Source organism: Pteropus vampyrus, unplaced genomic scaffold (genome assembly GCF_000151845.1).
Source record: "Pteropus vampyrus isolate Shadow unplaced genomic scaffold, Pvam_2.0 Scaffold199, whole genome shotgun sequence".
In the NCBI taxonomy this organism is placed as follows: Eukaryota; Metazoa; Chordata; class Mammalia; order Chiroptera; family Pteropodidae; genus Pteropus; species Pteropus vampyrus.
Window position 1 is genome coordinate 2396622 of NW_011888980.1, and position 16196 is coordinate 2412817.

Sequence of the window (16196 nt, forward strand, 5' to 3'; positions counted from 1 at the left end):
AAAAAAAAATTAAAAAAAATAAAAACTTGACATACTATATGTATATCTATTTATAAATGAATGTGCTTAGAGACAAGTCTCACAATATACACGGTAAAACTAATAATTTAGTGATTGAGAGAGAATGACTTTCACTTATTACTTTGTATTTCTGGAGTGTTTCCATTTTTATTTATTTGGAAAAGGGTAAGAAGAGAGAGGACACCAAAAAGAAATTATCCTTTGAAATTCTGCCATGGGCAGTGTGGCATGTTACTGAAACTTTTTTGGGAAAAGTTTAGGGTACTCGTTTAGGCATAAATATAGTAGGAGAGGCTCTAGGACGGAACGGAAAGCATACAGGACTTCAAGCAATAAGATCTCATTTGAATCCTAGGCATACCTCTCAACACACCTATCTATACATGTGGAACAGATGGCTTTATAAAATCAGCAGAGGAAGGATGTACCATTTAACAAACAGTTATACATGGGAAAACTAAAATTAGATCTCCATATCTCATATAAAATAAATTCCAAATGGTTAAATATTTAAACATGAAAAGCAAAAAAAGAAACATTTAAAATGAAAAATCTGAAATAAAAATGGCAAAATTGTAACATTTACTAAATCTGAGTAGTTCCTATGTTAAATTATTTTCTGTAGCTTTATGCATGTTTGAAATTCAAAAACTCCTGACTTATCTGTAATAATTACCCTGTATCCCACATCTTCCACAACATCACATGAAGTTGCATTATCACTGGTATGCCACACTGTCTCTTTAATGCTGCAGCCATACATAAATACATTCTTCTTTCGGGAGTGGCCGTGATAATCACAATAAACCTTGAAAAGACCATATTTTAAAGAATTAAAAAACTTCAAATTCATATATTACCAAGTAAATATAGTTAATAGCAGACCAATAAACAGGTACTGTGTTTCTTGATCCTTTTATTGTAACTGAGCCATCATTTAATAAGTAGCATCAATAAAAGCTGTAATATCTACTTTTGGAAAGAAATCTATGATTAATTCTAGAATGACTACAAAGTCCTATGCAAGTCCTGCATCAAGCCATGAGTTCCACTGTTTCTTTTGTTATCTACTAATCACCATTTAAAAAAATAACAAATTCAATTATAGGCTCAAATCTACAACTGTAGTCATCACTGTCCCAAGGGTTATTAAGATATTTAGCCAATTAAAAAGAACATGAAAATGCTCTCGCCTAAAACACTACTAAAAAAGGTGTGGTTTCAATTTAATTTTTAAGAGCATCGTTTTAAAAACAAAAAATGAAGGATACTCTAATGTCAATTTTGCCCCTCTGCAAAGTATTTCTCTCTTTCTCAAAAGAAGATTAACTCATTTTAACACTAATATGGTAACATTCTAAACAAAAGCTGCTGAAAACAGACGCGTACATATACAGTTGAGTAGCGTCTCCCACCATACTGCCTTGCCCATGTGTGTGCGAGACTCAGCAGTTTCAGAGTTGACTAAAGAGCTCAGAAATAAGCTTCTATTAGTTTGAGAACTTGGAAGATACTAAAACCTTAGTGTTGTTCGGTGAAGTTTAATGCCTAAACTTACAACCAGAGTTACCAATATTCATAAACAAAAAAGAAAAGGGCTCATGAGAATTATAAAAATTAACCTGATGAAATAAGAATATAAGTACATTATATTAATTTGACACCATATTAATAAACAAATGATTGATAACAGAAAAAGACAGATGTGATAAGAGGTTAATATCCAAAATACATTAAAAAAACCTCATACAACTCAACAACAAAAAAGCAAACAATGCAATTAAAAAATGAGCAGAAGATCTGAACAGATATTTCTCCAAAGAGGAAATACAGATGGCCAATAGACATATAAAAAGATGCTCAATATCACCATCAAAGAAATGCAAATTAAAACCACAATGAGATATCGCCTGACACCTATCAGAACGGCTATTTTGAATAAATCAAAGAACAACAAGTGTTGGTGAGGATGCAGAGAAAAGGGAACCCTCATACATTGTTAGTGGGATTGCAAATTGTTACAGCTGCTATGGAAAACAGTCTGGAAGTTTCTCAAAAAATTAAAAATGGATATACTTTTTGACCCAGCAAATGCACTTCTGGGTATTTATCCAAAGAAAACCAAAACAATCATCTGTAAAGATCTATGCATCCCTATATTCATGGCAGCACAATTTATAATAGCCAAGATATGGAAGCAACCTAAATGCTCATCAACAGACAATTGCATAAAAAAGTTATGGTTCATATATACAATGGAATATTACTCAGCCATTAAAAAAGTGAAATCCTACCATATGCAATGACATGGATGGACCTAAAGGTGGTTATACTGAGTGAAATAAGTCAATCAGAGAAAGATAATACCGTATGATTTCACTTATATGCAGAATCTAAAGAACAAAAAGAACAAACTAATCAAAAACAGACTCACAAATATAGAGGACAATCTGGTGATGGCCAGAGGGCAGCAGGTAGGGGAGCTGAGAAAATGGGGTAAAGGGTTAAAGTACAAATTAACAGTTGATAGATGGTCACAAGGATGGGGAGCATGGCATAGAGAATGCAGTTAGCATTAATGTAAAGGCTAAGTGGAGAGCCAGAGGAAAGAAAGAGCATTTAAGGGGATTGTTTTATAAACTATATAAATGTCTAACCAATGTACTATATAAAGTACATTATTATAACTTAATAAAATAATTTTTTTAAAAAATTGCTTCTGGTCTACGGCCATACCACCCTGAACAAGCCCGATTTCGTCTGATCTGGGAAGCTAAGCAGGGTCGGGCCTGGTTAGTATTTGGATGGGAGACCAGCTAGGAAGACCACGTGCTGTAGGTGTAAAAAATAAAGGATTGTAAGCTGACAAGGTCCTTGCAATCTGTGAGGTCAACCAAGGGTTGCCTCGCCTAAATAAAATGAAATAAAATAACTGCTTCTGAAAATAATAGCTTTTATAACCAGAAAATAAAGCATAAAATACTAAGTCATTAATCAACAAAATCATGTCTTTATACAAGTACAAAAAAACCTGCCACTTACCAGTGGTAAACGCTTCACTGCAGCCAGGTACTGTAGCAGCCCCTTAGCATGGTAAATTGTAGGATGTAAATCTGGGTTTGGACTTTGCCACTGTCTATTCAAATCCTCTCCACTTAAAGAACAGCGGTGACTACACATATGCAAACACAATGACAGACAAACACTGGTACCAAAAAATTCTTACATACATTTAATTTTATGATTCTACTCCACTAAATATTTCAAACAGGTATAAATGGTAGGCTCAACAAAATGCATATTTTAGCCATTAAATAATCATTTATTAAGCATTTGCTACATCCAAGATCTTGTGTTACATGCATTTAACTGTGGTAAACTTTCAGATTTAACAGTCAAATCTTTCAAGCTATAAAAAAAAATTAATACTTTATAAAATTTATTAATGGTCATATTTTCCATTCTGACTACATAATAATCATTTATTATACTAACATTCTGTATTTCGATTGTATTAGTTATTATGAAAAGTGCCATTTGGGCCCTCCTAAGAAACATAAGTATATGAAAAGTATACATTCTTGTAAAAATTCAAATACCTTTTCATTTAATCATAGGTATTAAATGTTAATGCCATTGAGCAAAAATTTAAGCAAACATTTAGAAGGTGATACAGAAATATAAACAGGATTTTAACTAGGCAATATGTTTCTGAATTAAAACTAGAAATAATAAAATCTCATTGTAGTTCCATAACCATAACATATCTAAATTATTTTTTAATCAAAAATTTCCTAAATATGAGAAAGTCATGCTATTTTTATTGAATAAATAAAATATGGTATTTCATTTACTGATGTCAAATCCCACCTTTCAGAAGCACTAAAAAGACCTTGTCTAATGGCCACAGTGAATGACCTGTACTAATAAGCCACCTCCACTTAAAAAGTAGTTATCTTCTAGTATCTCCAGTTTAAAGAATTCCTACATGTCCTCATATCAGCAACAAGTTAGCAGATAGAGCCAATACTCCATATCAGTGGAAAGAGAGCCCAGAAGATGATAAATTTTACAAACTAAGATCACGCCACTGACAAATTTAAAAAGAAAAGAATATAAGAGGATCTGTTTTTAAAAATCTCATAACCTGACACTGTGATTTTTCAAAAACAATTCACAATACAGTTTACATAATCATATTCTCATGAATAAATACAGAATTTCTCAAACTATCATACTATCAGAAATATACAGAATATATTTTCATTTAAAAATAAATATCTTAGATGAATTCCCCACAAAATTTCTATTGTAGAAAAATCATTAGATTTGTTTTCCAAATTAACCTGGATGATATTTGTTCAACAAATTTACATAGGACCACCACAATAATCTATAATATTTCTATACTATTGCTTCACTTACTTTCCATTGATGACACCATCAGGATTTAGCATAGGGACAATTTTAAAAATATAGCATTCTCGTAAGCTCTGAGCAGTAGGGTTATTACTCATGAGATACTCCAACGTTCCTTTCATTACCCAACTTGCATTAGTTTCTCCAGGATGCACCCGAGCAGACAAGAAAACGTAAGGGCGATTTCCTAAAGTACATATAAAATCTCAAATTAAAAGTCTGTATGATGTTTGACTTTGGGGCTTTAGAAATATTGCTACTCAATTGTGAAATCTTTAAGTTCACTGTAGAACTCACCATGCACCTACTATATACAAGCACTATACTAGGCACTTAGAGGAAACAGATATGAAACTGATATATGTCATGTCCTAAAGGAGTTTATAATATGAACATAAGACAATTAATAGCATTTGAAGTTACTTATTTTCCAATGATTAACATATAAAATTAGTTCTTTAATATAATCTTGGTTTTTTAATATAATCAAGTACTTGTACTTGAGGAAGTTTTACATATAAATTTATTTTTCATAAAGTCATAGGGAAAAGAAGAAAAATATAATCTTATCCCTATTTTAGAGTCACTATGACAAACACAGAAAAAAGGTATATTTTCTCAAGAGAATTACTTCTCAAGAAAAGTTACCTTCACTATACATTTCAATGTATACATCTACAAAATAACACTCAGCCCACCTGCTCATATTTTCTTGCATAGCAAGCTTTTTCTTTCCTGAAAATAAATACTTTACCTTATCAAAATCAGATAAGGTAAAGTACCACAGCTGTACCATTTGAGGCAACTTTTAAAAAATAAATGGCGGGAGAAAACAAGTAGCTATTTGGTGCTAGTATCAAAATATTCGATAGGTTTCTGGTGGTTTTATTTATAAATAAAATTAGCTATAAATTTTTTAATTGATGGTATTATACATGAACTCTTAAAATAATTTGTTATATTATACTTTGGGTACGACTTTCAAGGATAAGAACTACAGAATATAAGTATCAAAAGAGACCTTAGAGAACATCTCATGCAGCTCACTCATTTTCAGGATGAGGAAACTGAGACCCAGTAGGCCCAGGGCTAGACAGAAAAGGACCAAGACTTCTAATGCCTATTCCTAGTATTATCGCCCTTACAAAATATATATGAAGCAAAGAAAAATAAGTAAGAATGGTTGGTATTTTGAGTGAAGAAGACAGACTTACTGAATTGACAGATATGTTCATAATAATTAGACTCTGGCATTGCTGTTATAGTCACCAAGGGACAGCTGTTTCCAGACAGGGTTTCACATAACACATCTTTTCGAAAATAGATTTGCTGAGGATTGTGTGCTGATTCCAATTTTTGAAGATGCATCTTGACAAAAATTTAAAAGCAAAGTATACAATCATTTAAAAACTCCCTATGATAAAAAGAAGTAAATGCATCTAGATCTCTACAAAACTAAAAGTGAATCAGATTCCTAATCCCTTCTCCAGGACCCTCTGGGGGCCCGAAATAGTTCCAATGTCAGTATCTGGGGAATTCGAGAAAGGGGACAGATACAGTGCATATATCATTAAATGTACAATACCACCAGCTAAGTCAGCGGCAGCAGCCTGTATAAGCACATTATTATTTCTGCAGCAAAACATAAAAGAGTCCCTCTAAGTAGAATCAATATTCTAAATAAGCTAACATCAATTTAGGCCAGGCTTTACTGCCAAATGGGTTATAAAAAAGCTTTTGGTTTCCAAAGCCTTCTGAATTTTGAAACTATAAGTGACTATAGACCTTCGAGAGCAATATAAAATATGCAGAATAAAATTATGTAGGACAAATTTTTTTAACAACTTTCACTGATGTCAAGATTAATAAAGGTTCTCTGTGAAGTGTCTGGAAACACAGAAAGTACAAAGAAAAAATTTAAAACACCATAACTGCATCACTTAGATCGCTACTAACAAATGCCAATGTATAGAAATAAAACTGTAATTACATATAAGCCTTTTTATAACCTGCTTTTATCACTTAATAATTTATACATATACACCCATATTCATAATTATGAATACCATACCATATCATTAAATATGTTAAATATATGTGTCTTTTGAAAACACAAGTCTCAATGGTTTTAGTATATGGTTATACCAAAAATAAATTGTTCAACTCCTTATTTTAAGATACTTAGTTGGCTTCCAAACTTTTGCATATGTTTACTCACATCATTACTATTTATTGTGTAGTCATCATTTCTGTGCCAGAAACTATGCCAGGCATTGGGGATATAACAATGAATAAATGGTCTCTACGTTAGGGAAAGGACAGAGTGCTAGAATGGCTTGAAATAAGGGTAAGGGAGCCCAGCCAAATCTGGGCAGTGAGGAAAGGTCTTCTAGAAAAAAATTACATTTAAATTGAGATCTAAAGGATGAATGGAGAGAGTGCTGTAGGCAGAAGATAGTATATAGGAAGAGGAAGAAAGAAGAAGGGCATTTCAAAGAACTGAAAAAGATTCATTATAGCTAAATCAGAAAGAAAGAGTGAGAAATATAGAATTTAACACAGACAGAGGGCCTGGTAAACCCATCTTTCCCAAAGCATAGTATATGTACTACTGGTAATTGAGATAATTAAGTGATATGTGGATAATCTTTAAAAAATTTTTAATAGCTATGTATTTTACTGTGAACTAGAAAAAAAATCTACACATTAAACCTGTAATTCCCTGAATATTAACTTAGGGTGAGGATAAACTGTAAAGAGTGAATTATTTTAAAGTCTATTTAAAGACAAATACTAACTAAATAATAGTTCGCACAGTATGTGGCTCTGGCAAAAATTGTGGATGACAGTAGAGAAATGATTGAATGAACTACAGTAAGACTTTTAGACTTTGTACAAATGGCTAGAAAATTCACTAAGGAGTTTTAATGGGGGATTTGTATGATAAGATTTGCCATCAAAGAGCCCGCTTGCTACCGTGTGGAAAAAAGACTGATGAAGAGGAAAGGAGACAAAAGGGAATTCTAGAACACCAGTTAGAAAAAGATTGGCAGAAGTCCAGGTGAGAAACAACGGCAATGCCTGGAAAAGGTAGTGAGATTGGAAGAAAGTAGGGGAATTCAAAATATATTAAAAAGGTAAAAACATCAGAAAAGAACAATGACATGTAACGTCATGTAAAAAACACTATATATTCTGATACTATGTTATTCAGCACCGAAAGATACCTGATTATAGCTTTATTGTAGGTTGTAACTTTTATTAAAATAAAGTGACTCTCATTTAGTGTTCCCAGCTTTGATATCTCTTCTGCTCTATGGACTACGTGTTTCTCCCATTTTCCCCTCTCTATTAATTTGGAAGCTTGGTTATAATCATGGCACTCCAATTTCTCCCTGGGTAAATTGATCCTATCTTCATGATCCTTAATCATTAGGACAGATATTCTGTTGTGAGAATAAATCTACCACAATAATAACTTGAATTCATTTGTTTTGGGTTACAGGGCAAATAATCAAATATCTCAAAGAATCCACAAAACAACTCTTATACCCTCAACTCTAAGCAATCTGGATCTAGGAGCCCATATAAAACTATTAGAAGAAATGAATTCCCTACGGAAAAACTTAAATTGCATGCACATTTTTCTATGAGATTCGATGCTTCTCATCAAACAAGTGGAAATCTCACCTAGTTAAAATCTATAAATTGTGGAATCTTAGAGAACTGTAGATTTCTACCCAAAGATGGATAAAAATCTTATTTTAAATAAAGGCTACATTCTCATTTAACACCCTTTAATGTTTTCAACAGATATATTATTATCTAAAACCTTCGACACTTATTTTAATTTTTAGTTAAAGCAATTTTTCTTCAATTATCTGACACATAAGCATATAAAACAATAATGGTCATAATACAACTTAATGAGTTCTCACCTGTAAAGTTGAATACGTATATGGATAGTGATAAGCAAAGTAGCAAACATCATCTTTATGTGGAAAATTGACAGTGAATGTAATTGTATAGTAGGATTTTCCCTTTTGCCCACCTGCAGCAACTGAACTTCTTGAGAAGTGATTTCTGCAACAAAAAAAGCATAAAACGTTTATTTCATGCACACAAAAATTCTGATTTTCCTTACTAATTTATTAAAAAGAACCTCATGGGGGGAAAAAAAAGGACAATCATGGTTTATAAAAAGCGTAACTTAAATAATCTATAAAAAAATAGATGGTGCTAATAAAGCAGTTAATTGCTATGAGCCAACATCATTACTTTTCACTTCTGGATTTACTAATCAAATAGAGTTAATACTATATACATTAGTGACATTTTTAGAATTCCATTCTTTGATAGCCATGTACATCACTGGTAGGCAATGATCATCAATGGCTACTACAACCATTAGATAAAAGGCTGATGGACACCTTTGCAGTGGATAGATCAGATGACAATACATGAAATCGCTAATCAATCTTAAGGTTGCAAAAAAGAACTAACCAGACAAGACATGTTTCCGGATTCACTGCACCATCTATGAAGTGTTCTTGCCAAAAATCAAATCTGAAGCTGACCAAGTTTCTAGATATAACTACTAGTTTATAGGAAATCAGTGAGATAGAATTGATTAACACCACAGGGATGCAGTCAGCAAAATCCAAAATGTGGAAAATCCTACATGACAAATGATCTAAGTTCAACAAAAAAGAGAGATAAAAAGAGACAAAGGAAAGCCTATACATTAAAAGAGACTTCAAGGACATATCAACAAAAATCAAATGCAATGTGTGGTCCTTCGTTGGTCTGACTGAAACAAACCAACTAACTATAAAATAACATTTATGAGACAATTTGGGAAGTCTGAACATTGGCTGGATATTTTCTCACATTAAGGAATTTTCTTAGGTGTGATACTGGCATTGTGTTTAGATTCTCTTAAATATGTATCTCTAAAAGACAAAGACCTTTGAAGTATTTATGGATAAAATACGATATCTGGAAATGCTTTTAAAAATTCAGTGTGGAGGTAGAGATGAAAGTATAACTAAAAACTAGCCACATGCTGATAATTGTTGAAACTGAGTGATGAATACATTGGGTCTCATTATCCTATTATCTACTTTTATAAATGTTTAAAGATTTCCATAATATGAAGTTTTTAAAATGATACACTACTTTAGATATCGTTGACATGTGAGCTAAAAATGCTTTGTCTATTAATTTCTAAAATTCTAAATCACTTTGTATTATTTAAGCCATAAACTGAGAAAAGCCAATGACACACAGACAGTCAAGATATTTTCAAGATGCTATATTCTTCATTAATTTAGCCACCGTATCTTAAATAGATACTCAATGACAAGGTGCTACAGTTGAGGAAAATGTGAAATAAGTTCCAGAACTATGCCCTAACCAGATCTTTTCCTCCAAAAATTTAACAACTAATTGAAAAGTATTTATACAACCACATTACAGCTATGTGGCAATTTATAGTTATATTCTCTCATATAGGGTGGAAGGAAGTTTTATTCTCATTTTACAGATGAGACAAACAAGCATTGGAAGACTTGGGTGACGTGAAAAGTTAAGACAGAATGCAAAAATAGATTTTATTCCTTACTATCCAGATTTCAGGCTTTGGGGAAAACAACTAGAAAAGTACTTGTTATACTCATTGACTGATGATTTCTATTGTGCAAAAGAAGAGAAATATGAACGAATACTTTTTGAAAAACTTCATTTTACCCTTTAGCAGTCTAAATCTTTCTGCCAAAATCTAATCGAGCACCACCCAGTTCATCACTACTTCACTCCAACTTTGAGAAAGAGACAAATGATGAGAGTATTTTTGTATTAGCCTACCATTAAAAGGAATATGAAACTTATTCAGGTACAGATTAATTACATATAAGCTTATTTTTTTTTTCATTTATTTTTTATTTTGCTAATAAAAGTGAAGGAAAAACCCTATTGAGGTGAATTTTAAGAAACATTTCCTTTCCCAGAAAGTAATAGCACTTAAGACCTAGGTTTTTCCAAAGCCATGTCCTAAACCATTAAAAATAGTTTAATTTTAGACAAAACTAACTGACAAAACTAAACTATGTTAGTGCTAATTAAGCACAAGATGAAGTCAAAATCCCATAAACAAAAATGTCAGGATTTAAGATTAAAAACAGAACAAACAGGAATGTCAACTGCTTTCAATAGAGAAAATTATCTGGAAACATATTATATGCAGAAACAAAATGGGAAGAAAGGTATATGATAATCCTAAACTATTTAGAGAGAAGTTGAAGAATAATCCAATCATTCCATTGAAGCCATAAATGATTTCTAGCACTTATTTCGAACTCAATAAGTAGATTACCTATTTGAAGTCAAAACTGAACTTTATAAGCTGACATAACTGTGGAATACATCTCCAGGTAAAATATTTTGAAAATTAAAATGAGTAAATATTTGTGTGCAGAAAAGAATTGTACTTATATCATGACAACAAAAAGCCACTGCAAATTATTTCCTAGAATTTCTAATTTCAGTTTTATTCAAAGAAACTACCAGAGTTTTAAAGCTAAAAGTGTTGCGGACACATAGCTTTATAAGTGGTGGAGACAAAAAGTTGGAAGTAAGTCTGTCTGTCTATGAAACACATTTTATGGTTGACCCATGAACAACATGGAAGTCAGGGGCACTGACACTCCTCACAGTCAAAACTCCAAATATAACTTCTGACTTCCCCGAAAACTTAACTACACCAGTTGTCCCTCGGTATCTGTGGGGGACTGGTTCCAGAATCTCCATAGATACCAAAATCAGTGGATGCTCTAATCTCTATGTAATATGGTATAGATCAATGAATACGGTTTGCCTTTAACATCTGCGGAATCCCAAACACAGATCAAAAACAGTACCAGTATTTATTGAAAAAAATCCACATATAAGTGGACCCACACAGCTGAAACCGTGTTGTTCAAGCATCCACTATATTTCCACTAAATGTACCCCCTAAGTAGATCTCAAATTTTTAAGGAGTCTCTGTTAGAAGTAATACTAAAGCATATCACAATTCAAAAAATGCAATAATTACTTTTCATCTTTAAATTGAAATAAAATGAAGTTAATATCTCCTTCTGTAAGCTATGTCTCCTTAGAATACTTACTTATAGTAACAAATGTCAGTCCCCACACGAGTCCACCATGGTCTGGCATTTAATGCTTCCTGAACTGAATACATGAGTGGTTGCATACCTTCAAAAGAAAGAGAGGGGAAAAAAAAGAAAAAATTATTTTCAGAATGTTTGAGTTAAAAATTAATCTTGCCACTGTAGAAAGCATTCAGGAAGCTAAGAGAACACATATCCATTTTTAATATGTATAAAAAAATCTGAGAAACTTCTTTAAAATCTAAGTCAATCAATGTTATGCTTTAATAACCAGTTTTACTAAAACTTTAATGAGTGAAAAGTCATTAAACTTTTTTCTATTATCTTTTCTACATTAGATCAATTAAAACTAATGAAAGAGTAAATATAAAGAAACAGTATATGATCAGCCTTCTAGCTTTCCATGGATTACCTACACTGAGATAAGGGGAAAAAATGCCACCCAAATGGCATGACAGTTTTCTTCCTCAATCTTCTTCACACAAATATGTATTTATGGCAAGGAGAAGGAAGAGGGACTGTTACAAAAATAGGATTAATTAGTATATTTTCTTGGGTAGTTTTAGAAATCTACTTTCCACATGAAATTTAAAATCATCTTATCCAATTTTGTAAAAGAATGCACTTGGATTCTAACTGGAATTAATGACATTCATATGTTAATTTCAGAAAGGATGAGAATTTTTATTTAGATGTGATTTGATTTTCCTTAAATTCTAACTTAAAGATATAATCTTTTTTTTTTTCATTTTCTTGCTACTGATTTGTTTTGTTAAACTTATCTCTGAGTATTTTATTAGTCTTTAGTAGTATCTTTGGTTTTCCAGGTATGTAAGTCATACCATTTATAATCTAAAATATTTTATCTCCTCTTTTAGTATTTATGTTACTTTTCTACTTTTATTGTATTTAGAGAAATGAAACAACCTCAAAAACAATTCTGAATGACAAGAACAAATAACTGTCTCATTCATAATTTTAATCAAACTGTTTTGCCATTAGATGGAATAGTTGTCAATTTTTTTTAAATCATCTTTATTATATTTAAATAATAAAAAGAACTAATGCTGAATAATTTGACACGCTGGTCACTGCTCTAAGTATTTTTACATGTGTTAGGTCATTAAATCCTCACAATTCTCTGTAGTAGGTGCTATGATTATTCCCATAATTGGAGTAGTTTCTTTCATAATTCTTAATACACTTAAGTACTTTAATTATTTTATCAAATGCTTTTTCAGCATCCACTAAGCTTTTCTCCTTTAATCTGCTGATGCAATAAATTGTTTAAAGGTTTCCTATTATGAACTACCTTTGTAGACCAATAAAATGCTATTCTTTTACTAGCATATGATTAAACTAGCTAAATCTCATTTAGGTTTTCTGCATCTAAAAATTGTTTTTTTAAAATTACCTTTACCAGGTATTGGTATAAGATTACTCTAGCTTCAGAAAAATACATTTAAAAGCAGTCCATCATTTATTAAAATAAATAAAAGCAAAATCTATTTTTTAAATGTAAATATAATTCAGTTGCAATACCATTTCAACATGGCAGCTAATAAATATTTTTATTTCCTTTTCAAGAGTTATAGTCTGTTCAGAATCTCTACTTTCTATTAATCAATTTCAGTATTTCTGTATTTGATTTCTCATTTTCAGCATTTTTAAAAATTAATTTTCTTTTCTTTTGGTTTATTTTCTTGTTATTCTAAAATCTTAAGTTGAGTACTTAGTTTTAGCCTTTTTTTATTGTAAATAATGCAAGGTATTAAAGGCTTTCAATTTTCCTCTGAATAACAGTTACATCACGTAACTCTATAAAGTGTTCTCCTTTGTGGTACTTTCTAGATAGTAATTGGAGCTATCCAATTAAACTTTCTGCCAGAATAACAATGTTCTATACCTGCGATGTCCAATATGGCAGCCACTGGTCATGTGCAGCTATTAAGCACAGAAGTGAGCTTAGAGCCACTAAAGAACTGAATTTTAAATTTTAAATTAATTTAAATTTAAATAGCCACATGTGATTAGTCACTACCATATTGGACAGCACAGCTCTAGGTAATCTGTAACATCACTTTTAAATGTTCTCTTCAGGGTTTGTTTTGTTTTTGTTTTTGTTTTTTTTTAAGGAAAACTATTACTATTTCCAAGTACCCATATTCTGTTCAACTTTTTGATTTTTACTAACATTCTGGACCACAGACAAGGAAATCTGTAAAATCTCTGGTGACTATAGTTAACACTGCTGTAAAACTGAAAGTTGCTAACGGAGCCTTAAAAGTTCTCATCACACATAAAAAAATTTGGAACTGTGTGGTGATGGATGTTAAGAAATTGTAACTGTGTGATCATTGAAACTAATATGGCAATTATATCTCAATAAAAATGATATGTGATGATTACAGCATTTTCAAGGATTATAACTTGTAAATACACATCTATAAGTGCTATTGGCCCTGAATTTTTGTTTGACATTAATAATACCGCTTTTGCTTTATTTTATCTGCATTTCCCCAGTTTATCTCTGCCCAATCATTTTCAACTTTTTTTCTAATTTAATTAATACGCACATACAGACTTCCCTCTACACTTAACCCCTCCCCTAAATGTGTAATTTCAATATCTGATTTTTGAGGACATTTTAGCTCATTCACAGTTAGTGATGACAGACATTTTATTTCATTCCTCCTATCTTATTTTTTTTTCTACTATTTATTAACTGTTTCTTCTTCACCTTCTTTTTTTACTGGCTTGGTTACATGTCTTCACATTTCCACCATTTGGAAAGCTTTCTATTGTGTTTCCCATCCCAATGCTTACAATCAACTGATATTTCTCTGATACTACATCAAATTAAATAACTAAGCAAATCCACCAAGTTAACTTTCCCTTCTCTCATATCACTCCCTTTATAATGTTTTCACTTAACACATTTTATAAATTCCAAGTCTTCTATCTTGAGATCATTTTCCTCATTTTTTTCTCAGACAAGGTTCAGGGGTAGCATATTTTCTGATTTCTACATACACAAAGATGTAGTTTGTTGGCAGTGACAAATGACAGATTTTGCAAACGACATTTGGCTGTCTTCTATCTTCCAGTGCCACAGATGAGAAGTCTAATACTAATCTAATTTTTCCATAGGCAGAAGAACATACTCATTAATAGCATGCAATCTGCAACCAGACGTCTTGGGTTTGAATTCCAGCTTCATCACGTCAGATGCATGATCCTGTACAGATTACGAAACTACTTTTGCCTCTCTTTTCTTCTTCTGTAAAATGAGGGTAACAAGCACACTGGGCTGTTTGTTGTATGGAATAAGAGTATCACATGTGTTAGCACTTGAAGAAGGCCTGGCACATGGTAACTAATCAATAAATGTCAGTTGCTGTTCTTATCATTATTTAAGTAACCAGTTCTTTTAAAGTAGAAGTATGTTAAGATTTTCTCTTTGTACTTGAAACTCATGTATTTCACTGGTACATATAAAATATTACTGTCTTTCTCATTTATTCCTAGGACTTAGCGAGCCACTTCACTCTGAAGCCTCAATCTCCTCCAGACACACGAAATTCTTAACTATAGTATGTAGAACAAAGCTCAGACTAAGGTCAAAGGGCACATTAGATTTATCTGAAGTGTTCTAATTTTACAAAAGACAATGCATTCTTTGGCATCTTAGGTAGGAAAATCACAGAAGTGATTACTTTAAAATGACAGTTAATTGTGACCACAGTGAAAGGAGCTATATTTGGAAACTCTGACTATAATAAAAACCATTTGAACAAAATGGCTGCCCCAGTTCAAATGAGGGAACTCAGACTGAATAAACCACAACCTACTCGATCTGATATAGAAAGACTTGAGTTGGACTTAGTCATTAGCCAAAGGATAAACCTTTCTGTGCAAAAAACAAAATGCTAAGAACTGTCAATCTTGTCACCTGAATATAGACAATCAAAATAATAAATTGCCATAGTGAAGCCAACATCCAATGGCACTGACCTCTAATTTTTGAGAACATGCCCAATAAAAGGCACAGATAAAAAAAAAAAAAAAGACAAGATGTTTTAGCCCTAATCAGCAAATGTACCATGAATCACAGATTCATAAAATTTTCAAGTTGAAGCTAACACCCTCATTTAACAGATGAGGGGGACAAGAAAAGTTTAAAACAGCTCAAATAACCTGAAACCACATATTACAAGCTGCATATGTTATCTGGACTCTATGGAGAAAAAAATAACATGCTTCTATTATGGCAAGTATTACAACAGAGATTTATACTTCAAAATAGGAAGATCAGATTCTTGGCCTGGAGGATAACAGCAGACACTTCAATCTGATGGGGACATGTCAAAAAAACACACAAGCCAATATGATAGGTATGCCATTGATTAAATCTTGGGCAATTTGAGTGTCAAATAAATAATAATAGCAACAAGTATAACGCACTGAGTAAAACAGGAAACCAGTTCTATACTGATATTAATGTATTGAAAGCTTGATGAGGAACAAAAACTTACATATTTTGAAGTACTTCCACATAAAATACTAATTACAAAGAGAAAAAGAGCA

At 31.9% G+C, this 16196-nt stretch overlaps 1 protein-coding gene and 1 pseudogene across 4 annotated transcripts in view; one reads left to right on the top strand and one right to left on the bottom strand.

Annotated features, from left to right (window-relative positions):
* The window catches only part of AGTPBP1 (ATP/GTP binding protein 1), a 131091-nt gene that overhangs the window by 22935 nt on the left and 91960 nt on the right, over positions 1-16196 (bottom strand). For all 4 annotated transcript variants that reach the window (XM_011372065.2, XM_011372066.2, XM_011372067.2 and 1 more), the window contains 6 exons: positions 11607-11694; positions 8379-8523; positions 5655-5808; positions 4447-4627; positions 3064-3193; positions 698-829 (listed from right to left, as the gene is read on the bottom strand). In XM_011372065.2, the coding sequence (XP_011370367.1) occupies positions 698-829; positions 3064-3193; positions 4447-4627; positions 5655-5808; positions 8379-8523; positions 11607-11694 (830 nt within the window). The remainder of the gene's footprint in view (positions 1-697; positions 830-3063; positions 3194-4446; positions 4628-5654; positions 5809-8378; positions 8524-11606; positions 11695-16196) is intronic.
* Positions 2744-2862, top strand: LOC111746725 (annotated as a pseudogene).